A 13017-nucleotide genomic window follows, 5' to 3' on the forward strand; every position below is an offset into this window, starting at 1 on the left:
ATAGTATGTCTCCCGTGTGACTCAGCTGAGTCCTCGATGGCATCCTGAACGACAAATGTCTTCTTCTTCTTCTTCTTCTTGGCTAGATCAAAGGGTGCAAGCTAAGGATGACCAAAGAAAATTAAAACCACACAATCATGATTTATCAGGCAAAATAAAAGAACCAATGATGAATTTACTAAAGATGGGGAGATGTAGAGACTAAAGAAAAAAAACTGATTCATGGAACTCAAAGAGTCAATTTGTGTTTCTTAGATGAGTCATGAACCGATGATTAAAAATTGAAAGCCCTAAACTTTCATTGAAGAGAACGCTTACAGACTAAAGAGGTCTATTGGGCTTTTTTAAACGAATCTCATTTCAAAACGTGAGTTATAAAATACTTATTAAATCATTAGATAAAAAAAATAAGTGTGGGTCCCACAGAGAAAACCGAAGAAGCAAAGGTTTCCGGCCTTCATAAATATATATTTGTTTCGGCCATCAATGTACAAAGTATCATTTAGTTTAGTGGTATAAATGTTGGTGTTTACATCACTGTAATCCGGTTTTGAGCCACAAACTTGACATTTTTTCACGCTTTTTAAAAGTGGGGTCCACTTTCCGATTTAAAGGTCGATTGTCAGGGGCATACACGTAAAACATAAAATTGGCGCTGAAGTAATCATGCATACGTAACGCCCGACGACAAGAGACCTGAAGAATGTGAACGTTCCGAGACTATTTTGTACTAGTTTGAAATTTCTATCTCACTTTCCTATGTTCTTAAATTCTCTTGACAAAGACCGAACATACTTTCAGATTATTAATTTGGTCCGTTCTTTGAAAGTCAGTTTCTTATCTACTCATAGATTTCTAAGTAATAATGTGATTACGCTTCTATGATAACTTGAAAAGGCTATAATTAACACGGATTAGTGATCAGATAACGTGTTTTGTCTTATTATCTCGGCCTTTTGCTTCTCCCTATATATATATTTGGAAGTTGAATAGTTTGGCTTATAAAATGCTCTAGATCAAATCTTTACCACTCATTTCTGAAGGATTACTCAGATTTTTATGTGGACGTGAGTGGTGATGAAGTTAAAGATTCAAGAAAATGTGAAAATGGCTGGATCAACAAGAGATGGTGGCAGCGATGACGGTGAATCGATGAAGATTAGCAACAGAAAGGTGGTGATGGATGAGAAGATCTATGTAGCAGTGACAAAGAGAGATCTGGAGAGCAAGTCTAGTCTCGTTTGGGCGATACAGAACACTGGAGGCAGAGAGTTTTGCATCGTCTATGTTCATCAACCGGTCCATATCTCAATCCGTAAGTATATATATTCGGTTTTTGTGCAGAGTTTGTAGATATTTTTGGTTAAAATAATTGAATATTGTTTTCTTGATTCCAAGCGGGAGCAAGGTTCCACGAGCACAAACTGCGGCGTTACAGAAAGAAGAAGAAGAGAGCACTTAATAATCTGGACAAGTACCTTCATATTTGCAGGCAAATGCAGGTATCATTTATATCTTAGGCGGAAGCGGTCGAGAAGATCCCAATTCTAAAAGGAAAAAAAGAAAAGTTTTTTAAATAGATGTATAAATTAGGGTCTAAACTTTTTAAATTTTGAATTATATTTCTAAGTTTATTGTCTGTATTTTTTTAAAAAAATAAACACACACATATATATCACATCTTTATATATAAAAGAGAGTTTGCTCTTAAAGTATTAACTTTTAACTTTTAAAGTATATCATTACTTGTTTAAACAAGGTTTAGAAATATTTTGAGACAATACTAATGGTATCCATATGTCTTAATTGTTACAAGAGATGTTTTGGTTTCTTGAATCTCAAGTTTAATTGTGAAATGATTAGGTTTATGATATGTTCTTGATTGTTACAAGAGATGTTCTGGTTTCTTGAATCTCAAGTTTAATTGTGAAATAATAAGGTTTATCCATGTGTTGTTGATTTGTTATACAAGAGATGTTTGAATTTCTTGAATCTCAAGTTAAATTGTGAATTGATTAGGTCAGTGCAGAGACGATATATATTGAAATGGATTCCATAGAGGAAGGTATACTCCAATTGATATCTCATCATGGAATTAAGAAACTTGTCATGGGAGCAGCAGCTGATAGACACTATTCAATGTAAGTGGTTTTACTAGCATTAAAGTCAAAAAAATTTGCTATCTTAAGTATGGATTTATTGATCAAGTAAAGAATTCAAAACTCTTCCAGGAAAATGAGAGACTTGCAGTCCAAGAAAGCTATTTACATTCGCAGAGAAGCACCAGATACTTGCCATATATGGTTTCCCTGCAATGGATACCTAATTTTTACAAGGTTTTGGCCAACTATGAGTCAAACTTTCATCTTCTTTAGTGCTGATTACAAAAGTAGTAGTCATTGTTTAGGTTTGGTCTTTGAGTCTTGCTTGTGACTTACGCTAAACAAGTGTGTGATGTTGATGTAGAGAAGCTAGAAGAAGAGAAATCTTGTATCTAGAAGGTACATCGTCAAGTTATTTGAGCCAATCCAAGATTACTAAAGGAACTGAAAGGGTTCCAAGTTCGAGTATGGCTAAAGATGATGTTGGGAACCAAGTAGCTCTCATAGAAGCTGAGAGAACAAAAAGGGAAACACTCTTTGAGGCGTCTAAGCGTGAAGAAGCTGAAAAATCTGCAATTGATGCAATCAAAAGGGTATATATATAAGTTACTCTAACATATTTATTTAGCTTGGAAGTATTTAACATTTTATAACTTTTGTCTATGGCCATAAGTGTAGGCTAAAGAATCGGAAAATAGGTATCTCAATGAGTTGAAGCGTAGGAAAGAAACAGAGAAGGCACTGAAAGAAGCTAAAGAACAACTTGAAAAGATGAGATCAGAATCCGAGACACGAATTGCTGAATCAAGTATGGTGATCAGAGAGCTCCAAGGCGATCATTGCGTATTAATGGAAGTGTTGAGAAGACTTGGAGGTGAACGTGAAGAGTTGAAGATAAAGCTTAGCAAATTATCAAAGCTGAGGAGTAAGCGGGAGGGAGAGGAAGTGTCTCCCTCTAGGGACCCTGAACTGCCTCAATACTTCTTATGTCCCATTACACAGGTAAAAAAACATTGGAAGATCAATGAAAACTATATAAGAGAATCATTACAAAAGTTCATCTTATGTTTGCAGGATGTGATGGAGGATCCACAGGTAGCAGCAGACGGTTTTACATATGAAGGAGAGGCCATACGTTGTTGGCTTGATAGTGGACACGAGACTTCTCCAATGACAAACAAAAGGCTTATCCACACAAGCTTGGTTCCAAATCTTTCTCTTCGATCTGCAATCCAAGAATGGCTTCAAGATTCAAGCTCCTGGATCATTGAACCAGATCCTCTCTTTGTAAAAGACTTGATCAAAAGGGCTTGAAGTCCTTAGAGGCTAATTAAGGAAGCTCACTCATTGTTCTCTGAAGACGAGTTCGAGTCTTGGTGCAATTCTCCTGGGGACGTTTTTCTTTATTTTTAATTGGTCTGTGTTTTGACGTTTTGTAATAGAACACTCATTGTTCTATCACTACTCGTGTTTGGCATGAGTCAGCCATTTGTAAACTGTAATATGATATTGTCTTGTAAGTCATGATGGATTGATGGGATATGAAGTTTGTGCTTGCAGAAAGGGGTATGTGTATACACAGATGAGATATGAAATTTGTGACATTTATTTCAAGGAGAATTGCTTCAAAGGTCTACCGTGAAGGGAATTGTGCAGATGATTTCTCACAACAGAGCCAAGAAGTTCATAATGGGAGCAGCTGCATACAAACACTATTCAACGTATTGTGTCCTCTTAGGCTTCAGCCTTTTGTGTTGCTGTTTCTTCACCTGTTTCTTTTTACCCCTCTCGAATTTGACATTGGTAGTGATCAAATTTGCAGGAAGATGGAGGAATTGAGGTCGAGAAAAGCCATCTTGGTTTCCCAATACGCCTCTGAGGCTTGTGACATTCAGTTTATCTGCAAAGGATATCCCATCCATACAAAGGCTCAAGACAGAATCCTCTTTTCCATAGCTATATAAAGTAATTGATGCTTTATTACTAATACATGGGTGCAACCAATGTAAGGAAGCTTAGAATGGATGAAGTCAGAGCTCTCTCAACTCTATTATATGCTCTTTCAGCGGCTTGTGTACTGTCATCGCGGACTAGTTCTTCTCGGTTTGCTGGTACATTGTCAAACTTTGGAAGATCTGAGGCTTCATCAAGTATAATATTAGATAAATCAAACCACTCATCTCCTCCCTCTGTACCTGTAAGCCCTGAGATCCTGAACCAGAGAGAAGAACCCTTGCCCCTTTTGATATATTCTTCCTCTTTAATTAGCATTTCACCTGACTCGTGAGTTGCCTTTTACGGTGCTGATCCACCAGTGTGGCGAGCTGGGACTATGCATGATAACCTTCCTGGTTACTCCACAAAACTCTGGCACTTGCCATCCAAAAACCATAAGCAGTATGAGTGACCCCAGCATTACCTGAAAAGCTACAGAAAAAGAAGAAGAAGACAGAGAACATAAAGCTGCACATCTGTAAATACATGAATGTAATATTTATAAAACCCATTCATGTGAGGCGAAGCTGTGTGAGAGAGGTTCATGATGATAAAGACAGTGGAATCATCTTCATTTTCTTTAGTTTATGAGAATACAGAAAGGTAACCAATAAATAATTAAAAAGTTGGTATACAAAGGTTGATCAAAAGAGAAGCAAAACTGCATCCTAAACTCTCGGATCAACGAAAGATAACAGTTTATGAGAACAAAAAAAAAACAAAAGCAATATATTACAGGAGGGGACACCCATGAAGAACACCACTCTCTCTCTCTAATTGCTTACAATCTAAATGTGTGGGGATCACCAAAACTGTTCCAGCCATTGGGCTATAGAGTTATCAGCTTCATTTGTGTCCTGCAGCTGGTCCTTCAATGTTCAAAACCGAAGGCAAACTGAACTATCTCTCCCATCAGTCATCTATAGCTATATCCAAGACTCGATATTCAGTTCAACATCACCACCTTAAAGATTAACCCTGACAAAAAGGCTTGTCGTGTGTACCTGTTAATCGCCTTGTTGCCCCATTGCCGTTTATGGAAAAGTGCACAGGCTGCCTTTCTTGTCCTGAAGATAGAACCCAACTTGAGTTCAATCTCCGAGCAAAATCCTCTACTTCCCTGTAATTAAAATGATGTTCACTCATTTATTATTTTAAGGGGCTGTGAAGAGTTTTAACTTAAAAGTGATACTTTACCTATCAAGCATTTCCTTCAAAACTGGATCCATTCCATCATCTACATAACCATCTTCAGAGTCAGTCTTCAGTGAAAATATATCCTCTTCCATACTGAGTAAATTAGATACTCCTCCTAAGCTCGAGGCTGTCTCATCAACAATTTGGACACCTTGTTGCTTGGAATGCAAATTATGTGAAACCTAAGCACAAGGAACACGCTCAGATTTATTGATTTCAACCAACCAAGAGCAATCAGAGAGAAATTAGTTTATACCTTATTTTTATGCTCCTTCCTTTTCTTGTTCTTCTTTTTGCTCTTGGAAGTCTTTACCACCTTGTGATCTGCGAAAGATAAGCCCAAGATATCAACAACTCGGCTATAAATGCATAAGCAAGAAGTACATTAACATGGAAAATGATCAATAAGATACAGCAACCCGTACCAGGCACTCAGCAACTAGAAAAGAGTCTTATAAACATAGCATAATGTAATGTAAGCATCAAAATAGGCTCAATAAATGAAATAATATGTGGTGCCAGCCATCGATTATGGAATTGAGCAACTCGAAGCAGAAAAAGAACATGGCATAATGGAGAGATATGAAGATATGAAAAGTACCTTTGCCATTAATAAACGATAAAAGGTCATCCACAGAACGCTCGTCGACTCGTTCTTCAACCTCTTTACCCTGGGACATGGAAATACCAAAAAGGTATAAAGCTACTACTTCTAAAGTCCAATCTTACAAACCATGTTCCTAACTTAGAGCAAAGTGTTAGACAAACCTTAAGTTTTTCTCTTTCTTTCAACTCCTTTCTTTTCTTCGCATACAATCTATTCAAGAGTCGGATACGAGGATCATCCATCAAGTTCTTCAGAGGCTCTAATTTCTCCTCCTGATAAATTGCACCCAAAAAAATAAAATAAAGATGCAGATGCAAATGAAACATCCTTAAAAACAGATGACACTGAGGAATACATACCTCAGTAAGGTCATCTGGTAAATGAAATATTTCACGTATCTCCTCAGGGGTTTTCCCCTCAATAATCCTAGCAAGTGCACGACTAGAAAGATCAACCAAAGGCTTCAACTGCAAACTGTCAGCGGCTGAGGCCAACTCACAGAGCCGCTTTGTATCCATCCGGATGAATTTTTCATCATGAACTTTGCGCTCCTAAACAGTAATTAAAAAAAGAACTCTTACGAAAAAATGGCATATAATTATCAATGTCACCATTTATTCCCAATTAAAAGACAAACCTTATTAGAACGTCCAGGTACTTGATGAAATCTGCAGTAATCGAGAATCAAGCTTAACATGGCTGGATTAACTCGCTGAGGAAGAGATATTGCACAGTTCTTAGAAGATCCAGCACCCAGACCCTTCTGTAGCACTTCGTGACATATCATGGGGCAGTACATTGCAATCTCTTGCTCCACTTGTTGGATTGATCCATCAGTCGTTTCAAGCCATATATACGATTTCATCATCATCTGTGTTGATACCACAGATAAAGTAACTGAGTCTTGGTTCAAAGGTAAAGTAAATCAACTACTCATTCAACTCTGTTCTCTATCCAAAAACTAATATTACCAATAAATACTAGATGAGAGCCATGAGATAACTTAGCATAACTCCTTGTTGCCATCACTTTCAAGATGGTAAGACAATTAAAGTCCAACACTTTAAAAAGCTAACCTCAGGTTTAATGATGGCCATATCAGCTTCTGACATTGATTTGAAGAGCCCTGTCTTCAGGTACTAAGCTTCCCCAACTCTCTGCAACACTTAGAAAAAAAAAAAAGTGAGCATTGATCTCAATCAGTTTCCAACACCAAAGTGGAAAAAGAGGATAAAACACAATCAATATGTCTATTTTAGCAGCTTTTCATTTTTTTAAGAGAGATTCAATTCAATAGAATCCGCAAAACCCTAAGCCCCAAACACAATCTGAACGCGAAATCGAATACTGATGGATTCGAAATGAAAGGAGAGACGAGTGCCCAGCTCAATTAATACAATGGAGAGTGGATAAGAGCAAGACGCGTAGAGAGGTACGAACGATGGGGAATCAAAATGAATCAACAGATACGCGGATACAAGCGTTGTCGTGCCTTACAAGCCGAGGAGGTAATGAGTGGTGGCGGCGGAGGAGGAGAGGATTGAATCTGTCGGAGGAGGGTGACGGCGGCGGTGGAACAGAGGGAAGAGACAGGAGCGGATAAGAGAGAGAAAGAAGGGTTAATATTTTTGGGATTTTATTTCTATTAAAGTTTTTGTTTTTTCAGTTTTAGTTTAGTAATAAGAGAAAATGAATTTTAGGGGAAAATGGAATATACGTTAATGGTTTAATGGTAGTCAAAGGCTCAAGAGTATACATTGAATACATTTTTTCTTTTTACAAATTAATGCATATGTTCCAAAAGAAAGATGCATATTTAACATAAATGTAATTATTTGAAGGAATGACTGTGGAATGAAGATAAATTCAAGTGAAAAAGACAAAAATAGCACTAAATCAAGTTTATGTTCCCAAACTAGCACTCAATGTCAAAAGTCACAAAAATACCACTTAATGTTTTATCAAAAGTCACAAACTTAGGGTTTAGAGTTAAAGGGTGGGGTTTAGGATTTAGGGTTTAGGGTTTAGAGTTTAGGGTTTAGGGTTTAGATTTTAGGGTTTAGGATTTAGGGTTTAGGGTTTAGGGTTTAGGGTTTAGGGTTTAGGGTTTAGAGTTTAGGGTTTAGAGTTGAGAAATGAGGTTTTGGGGATAAGATTTCAAATTTTGAAAAATAAAAAAATTAAAATTTTCAAAGGATAAACTTAAAAAGGTGCTATTTTGGTCATTTTAGTTTTTGAGTGCTATTTTTGTGATATAAACTTAGAAATGTACTATTTTGGAGATTTGCCCTAAATTCAATCTAATTAGGTAATATTATTATATAAATATCAGAATGTGTGTGATACTAATACATTATCACAAAAATTAGTCAAACAATGCTAAATTCAAGCATACGTATGTTTTTACTCAATAAGTTTGGGAAAAAAGTATGCTTATTGAGTAAAAAGTATGATCATGTATATCTGATTATTAAAAAATCAGAACATGTTGCTATATTTTGTTGTATAAAAGGTTATAAACAAAAAAACATCAAGCGTGAAATTCAAACAAAAAATGTTAGTACAAATCTGAAAGTTTAGTTACTTCAAAAAAATTTAAATCAAATATATATATATATAGTAGAATAAAATACATATTTATAGCTAATTTTTTCAACGTAACTAAACCTATGTATTTTCTCTACAAATAAAAATCTTCGATTAGTATATAATTTTTTATTAAGTTTTTTTTCATCTGTTCCATTTACTACTTTTTCCGTTTCCGAAAGAATGATTTTCTAGAGTATTCACGCATATTAAGAATATAATAAATGTTTACAATTGAATTTATTATTTATTTTACTATACATTTTCCAATAAATATCAACCAATAGCATTCGACCAATTCAAATATTTTCAATTAATGTTTCTTAAAAGTATACAATTTTTCAACATTAACTACTAAAAATATTTTCCAATAAATATCAACCAATAACATTAACTATCATTTTGAAACAAAAAATAAATCTAAAAATTCATATTTTCAGGAACGGAGGGAGTATGATTTTGTTTCTGAATATTTTTAACTTCATTCACCTTTTCCCACATCCCATTGAATCAATGGAAAAAATTATTCAGCTTGTGGATTGTTCATGAATAACTTATTCAATATAAAATTATCGCCATAAAATTATATATATTCCAAATGCAGCAGAAGAAAAAGCCAGGTCCGCCATGAAAAGAAGAGCCTCTTTGTGGGGAATTTTTTTGTGAGCATTAGCCCTTATATCTGGCCCATTTGTTGGCGCAAAGTAACAAAAGCAAGTCTGTTAGATCAATGAAAAAATACAATAATACAATAAGTATTAGCCCGAATATATCTGGCCCATTACCATCTGAACTGAGAATGATGCATACAGTTAATGTGCAGGTGCACGATGACGGGTGATACTCTTTCGGGTACGGATCAGTTTTTAGTTTTTTCGAGTATCGGATTTTCAGGTTTTGGAAACAGGCCATATTCGTATAGTACAAAATTTTAGGTCGGATTCGAGTCTGATCTTTCCAAATCCGGGTGGGTTCGGTTCTGTTGTATAGGAACCTGAAAATAATCGAATAGCCAAAATATCGGAAACATTTTCGGATATTTGTACTTAAAGTAACTATTTTACCCGATTTAGTTCGGGTAATTTGTATTCAAACTATCCAAATGTACCAAGAAATAACTAAAAATACTCATTAGATACGGTTTTGTTTGAGTTTTTCTATCGAGCTATCTTATTTTATCTGAAAATACACAAAAGTATTGAAAATAACTAATTTATAATTTTAATTTAATTAATAAAATAATTATAATTATAATTATAACTAACATTTTAGATATATATTTACTTTACGGATACTCATTCGGTTCTCGATTTGGATCGGGTTCGATACCAGTTTTTCGGATATAGCAATTTTGGACTCATTCGTTTATTTACTCCGGGTCCGATCGAGTTCGGAACCCTGATTTTTTGGTCGGTTTCGAATTGGTTCTTCGGGTCCGAATATTTTCCCTATCCCTAAATGAAGCATTCAAATGTTCTTATCGTAAAGATACACTGAACTATACACCACGTCTCCAACGCAAGTCTCTAGATGTTTTAATGGTGTGCAAGGATAAGCTTGAGTGTATAGGCTTGTTCTCGTGTAGCCTGGAAAATGAGAGAATTAATACTTATAAATTCAAGAACTTGAGCTCCTGCTTGCAAACAATAACCCATAACTTTATATCTAAGCCAAGTCCAGTTGGTGATGGGATTCAGGTGTTAGCAATATTGCGGTTTAATATGACTTCAAGGTGGAGGCGTGTGGAGCCAACGACTAATCTCCGGGTTCTAACTGTTACAACCATGTTTATACTAGAGTCTAGAGTTAGTGTCAAACATATTATAATTAATATTCTTAATCTTAGGCCTATACATTTAAGATGTTTTAATGGATTTTCATATGTATGGCTACGAGTGCACGACCATCTAAGCTAACTCAAATTGCTTTGTTGTTACTGATTGTCATTGATATGTCATAGGTTTATAAGAAAAGTACCTATACAGATAGATAAATGCATTTACTTCCATTTAGATTCGGTCTTTGAACGAGGGTTTTCATTTTTCAACACAATTTAGATTCTTAACCATAAATGCCATGATCAGAATAATAATCTAGAAACTAGCTTTTGCGCGCGGGATTATTTTTTTATTTTTTATAGTTTATATATATTTAATATATAGATATAAAATACATTTTTCCATATTTTTATATAACATATGGTTACATAACATTGTTATTGTATTTAGGTCACTCATGTGTTATATTTGTTTATAAATCTTCTAAATTAGTGTTTTGTATAAATAATCAGAAAAACATTTTTTTAAGCAAATGTATTATTGTTTGAAAATATTAATTTGCAAATGTCTATTTTTCTAATTACGTTTTATACAAGAAAATCAATCAAAACGTGAAAAATATATAAAACATATGCATTATTATTTATACAAATTTGATTTTCTTGTTGACAGGGAGATATATATTCTCACTGGTTTGTTAGCATATAATATGATAAAAAGATCATATGATTGCTTTTAATTTATTCTTGTTTATGTCAAATCGGTGTGTATGTTTATTGTTTGTTTGCAGAAAGTAGAAAATGGCTGACACTGAAGACATTCAGATGGTACTGGAATGCTCTAAGGAAATGCTCAAATGGAATCTTTAATCTTATATTATATCTATTGAATTTGAAAGTCTCTCTGTTATATTCTAAACATGTCACTGGCCCTGAAAACTTATTGATCTATGAGGTGATCTATGAGATCTATAAGTGGATTTAAGAAAGAAAAAAAGACCAATCTTTGTTGTAGGTATCAATCTTTAGCTAAGTCCCATTTAAAAAAAAACATATTAGATGGATAGTACATCGTTTAACTATGTAAGTTCTAATTTTTGTAGTTGTTGATCATACGAAGAATGTAGCCAAGTCCATCATAATATATTTATATTAGGCTTTTTTAGTGTTTCGCATGAAATTGGACGGTATGAAGTGGTGATGAGGTTGAGCAACCCGTACATGTAGTGACGGCTGTGGGACAAAAATGCATAGATCTAACAGATATGAACAGAAAGTGATAAAACACAGGAGAAGAGACTGCATACTGTAATAAGGTCACTGGAAGACCCAAAACCAAACACCAACGAATCCACCGAAATTGCACGAGAAGAGCTCCTTTTGCTTGAAAAGGAGAGAGAATAGAAGGCCAAGAACTTCTGGGATAGAGTACAGTGAAGTTTGAGAAAATCTCAGGTCTAGAAGTAGCCTTAGGAATGATTCTGGTGAAGAGGACACTAAAAGGAGATGAGAGAAGATGGAAAATCGAAGAAAAAACAATGGTAATGTTCGAGATTGAAGCTCCTTTGATGAAATAAGATTTCGAGAAGGTGAAAAGTTTGAAGGGGTATAAGATCTGTCGGAAGAGGAAGGTCTAACGGGAGATGAGGGTTGGTTGGGAAGCTATGGAGAGTCATGCTCAAGCAAATGACCAGAATCCATGGTGAGAGAGGGACGAGAGCAAGGGGAAACCTCTGACGGCTAGGTTTTCGTCGAGAGAGTTTTTTTTTAATAAATAAATGATCTTTGCGTTACACAGACAATTAAGTTTATGCAGGATTTGTTAAATTATAAAACTACTGTGTTTAGTACCAGTGGCCTGAGAAAGTAATTTTTGTGGAAAACTTAGGACTAAGTACAAAATGTATTTCCCTTTTAATAGATTAGATGTTCGGGTTTCTAGATTTTTGTGGTTTTGATTTCCTTTATCAAAATAAAACTTGTTTAGTAGTCATTACGTTTGAAATTGACTGATTGACCAGGCATGTTACCAAACTTACGCATTACCATGATCCATTGAATTTAGATCCTTCTGGTTAAATCTAGAGAGGGGGATTATTGGTAAATAAATTCTCATTAACTTTGAAAATTTTGAGATTCTATTGTTATTGGTTCTTAGATTTCAAAAATTTTAGTAGAATCTTTTGTTATTGGTTTAAGAATTTTCAAAATCCATTAAATTCTCTTGTTATTCAAAGAGTTTAGTTATTATTGATTCTCTAAGTGGGAGTTATTGGTTGGTATATTTTGATGGATTTGAAAATCCAAACTAAATCTAGTGTTATTGGTTGTATGATTTTAAAATATGTATTGAAACCATGTGTATTCTTTTAATGATTCATAAATTATAATTCAAATCAAGTGTTATTCAATCATACGGATTTACTAATAGATCTGATTTCATAATGGATTTGCATTAATTTCTTTGTTAAAAATACAAAGGCTCAAATCCGAGGGACAACCTCCGGATTTGTAAATACTAATCCGAGATAATTTGAAAATTTGTATATCTTACTTAGATTTATAAATAATGTATGGATTTCTAAATCAATCACAATATATAAACCAATAACACTTCATAATTCTAACTAAATCTAGTGTTATTGAGAGATGAATTCTATTCATTTTTACTCATAAGACTCAACTCTCAAAATATCATATGTATCCATGTGATTTTCAAAATCCTTGTGATAAAAAACTTGAAAACCAAATAA

At 34.5% G+C, this 13017-nt stretch overlaps 2 protein-coding genes across 9 annotated transcripts; one reads left to right on the forward strand and one right to left on the reverse strand.

The window, feature by feature from the left end:
* Positions 1–924: 924 nt before the first annotated feature.
* LOC106298913 (U-box domain-containing protein 36-like) lies at positions 925–3687 on the forward strand. Its single transcript, XM_013735043.1, has 7 exons — positions 925–1315; positions 1399–1502; positions 2020–2141; positions 2232–2336; positions 2467–2695; positions 2781–3104; positions 3177–3687. The coding sequence occupies exons 1-7, from the start codon at positions 1078–1080 to the stop codon at positions 3414–3416; spliced, it is 1362 nt and encodes a 453-aa protein (XP_013590497.1). The 5' UTR covers positions 925–1077; the 3' UTR covers positions 3417–3687.
* Positions 3688–4642: 955 nt separating this feature from the next.
* Positions 4643–7550, reverse strand: LOC106296901 (SKP1-like protein 21). 8 transcript variants are annotated; one of them, XM_013733151.1, is made up of 10 exons: positions 7394–7549; positions 6978–7058; positions 6539–6772; positions 6261–6452; positions 6063–6173; positions 5896–5965; positions 5551–5618; positions 5295–5476; positions 5102–5217; positions 4643–5023 (listed from the first exon to the last, which is right to left on the reverse strand). In XM_013733151.1, the coding sequence occupies exons 2-10, from the start codon at positions 7011–7013 to the stop codon at positions 5010–5012; spliced, it is 1023 nt and encodes a 340-aa protein (XP_013588605.1). In that variant the 5' UTR covers positions 7014–7058; positions 7394–7549; the 3' UTR covers positions 4643–5009. The 8 variants fall into 8 exon arrangements, with proteins under 8 accessions (XP_013588605.1, XP_013588606.1, XP_013588602.1 ...); XM_013733152.1 differs by having other exon boundaries at positions 4691–5017; XM_013733148.1 differs by lacking the exon at positions 4643–5023 and having other exon boundaries at positions 5070–5217; positions 7399–7550.
* Positions 7551–13017: the final 5467 nt, after the last annotated feature.

This window comes from Brassica oleracea, chromosome C6 (assembly GCF_000695525.1).
Source record: "Brassica oleracea var. oleracea cultivar TO1000 chromosome C6, BOL, whole genome shotgun sequence".
Classification (NCBI taxonomy): Eukaryota; Viridiplantae; Streptophyta; class Magnoliopsida; order Brassicales; family Brassicaceae; genus Brassica; species Brassica oleracea.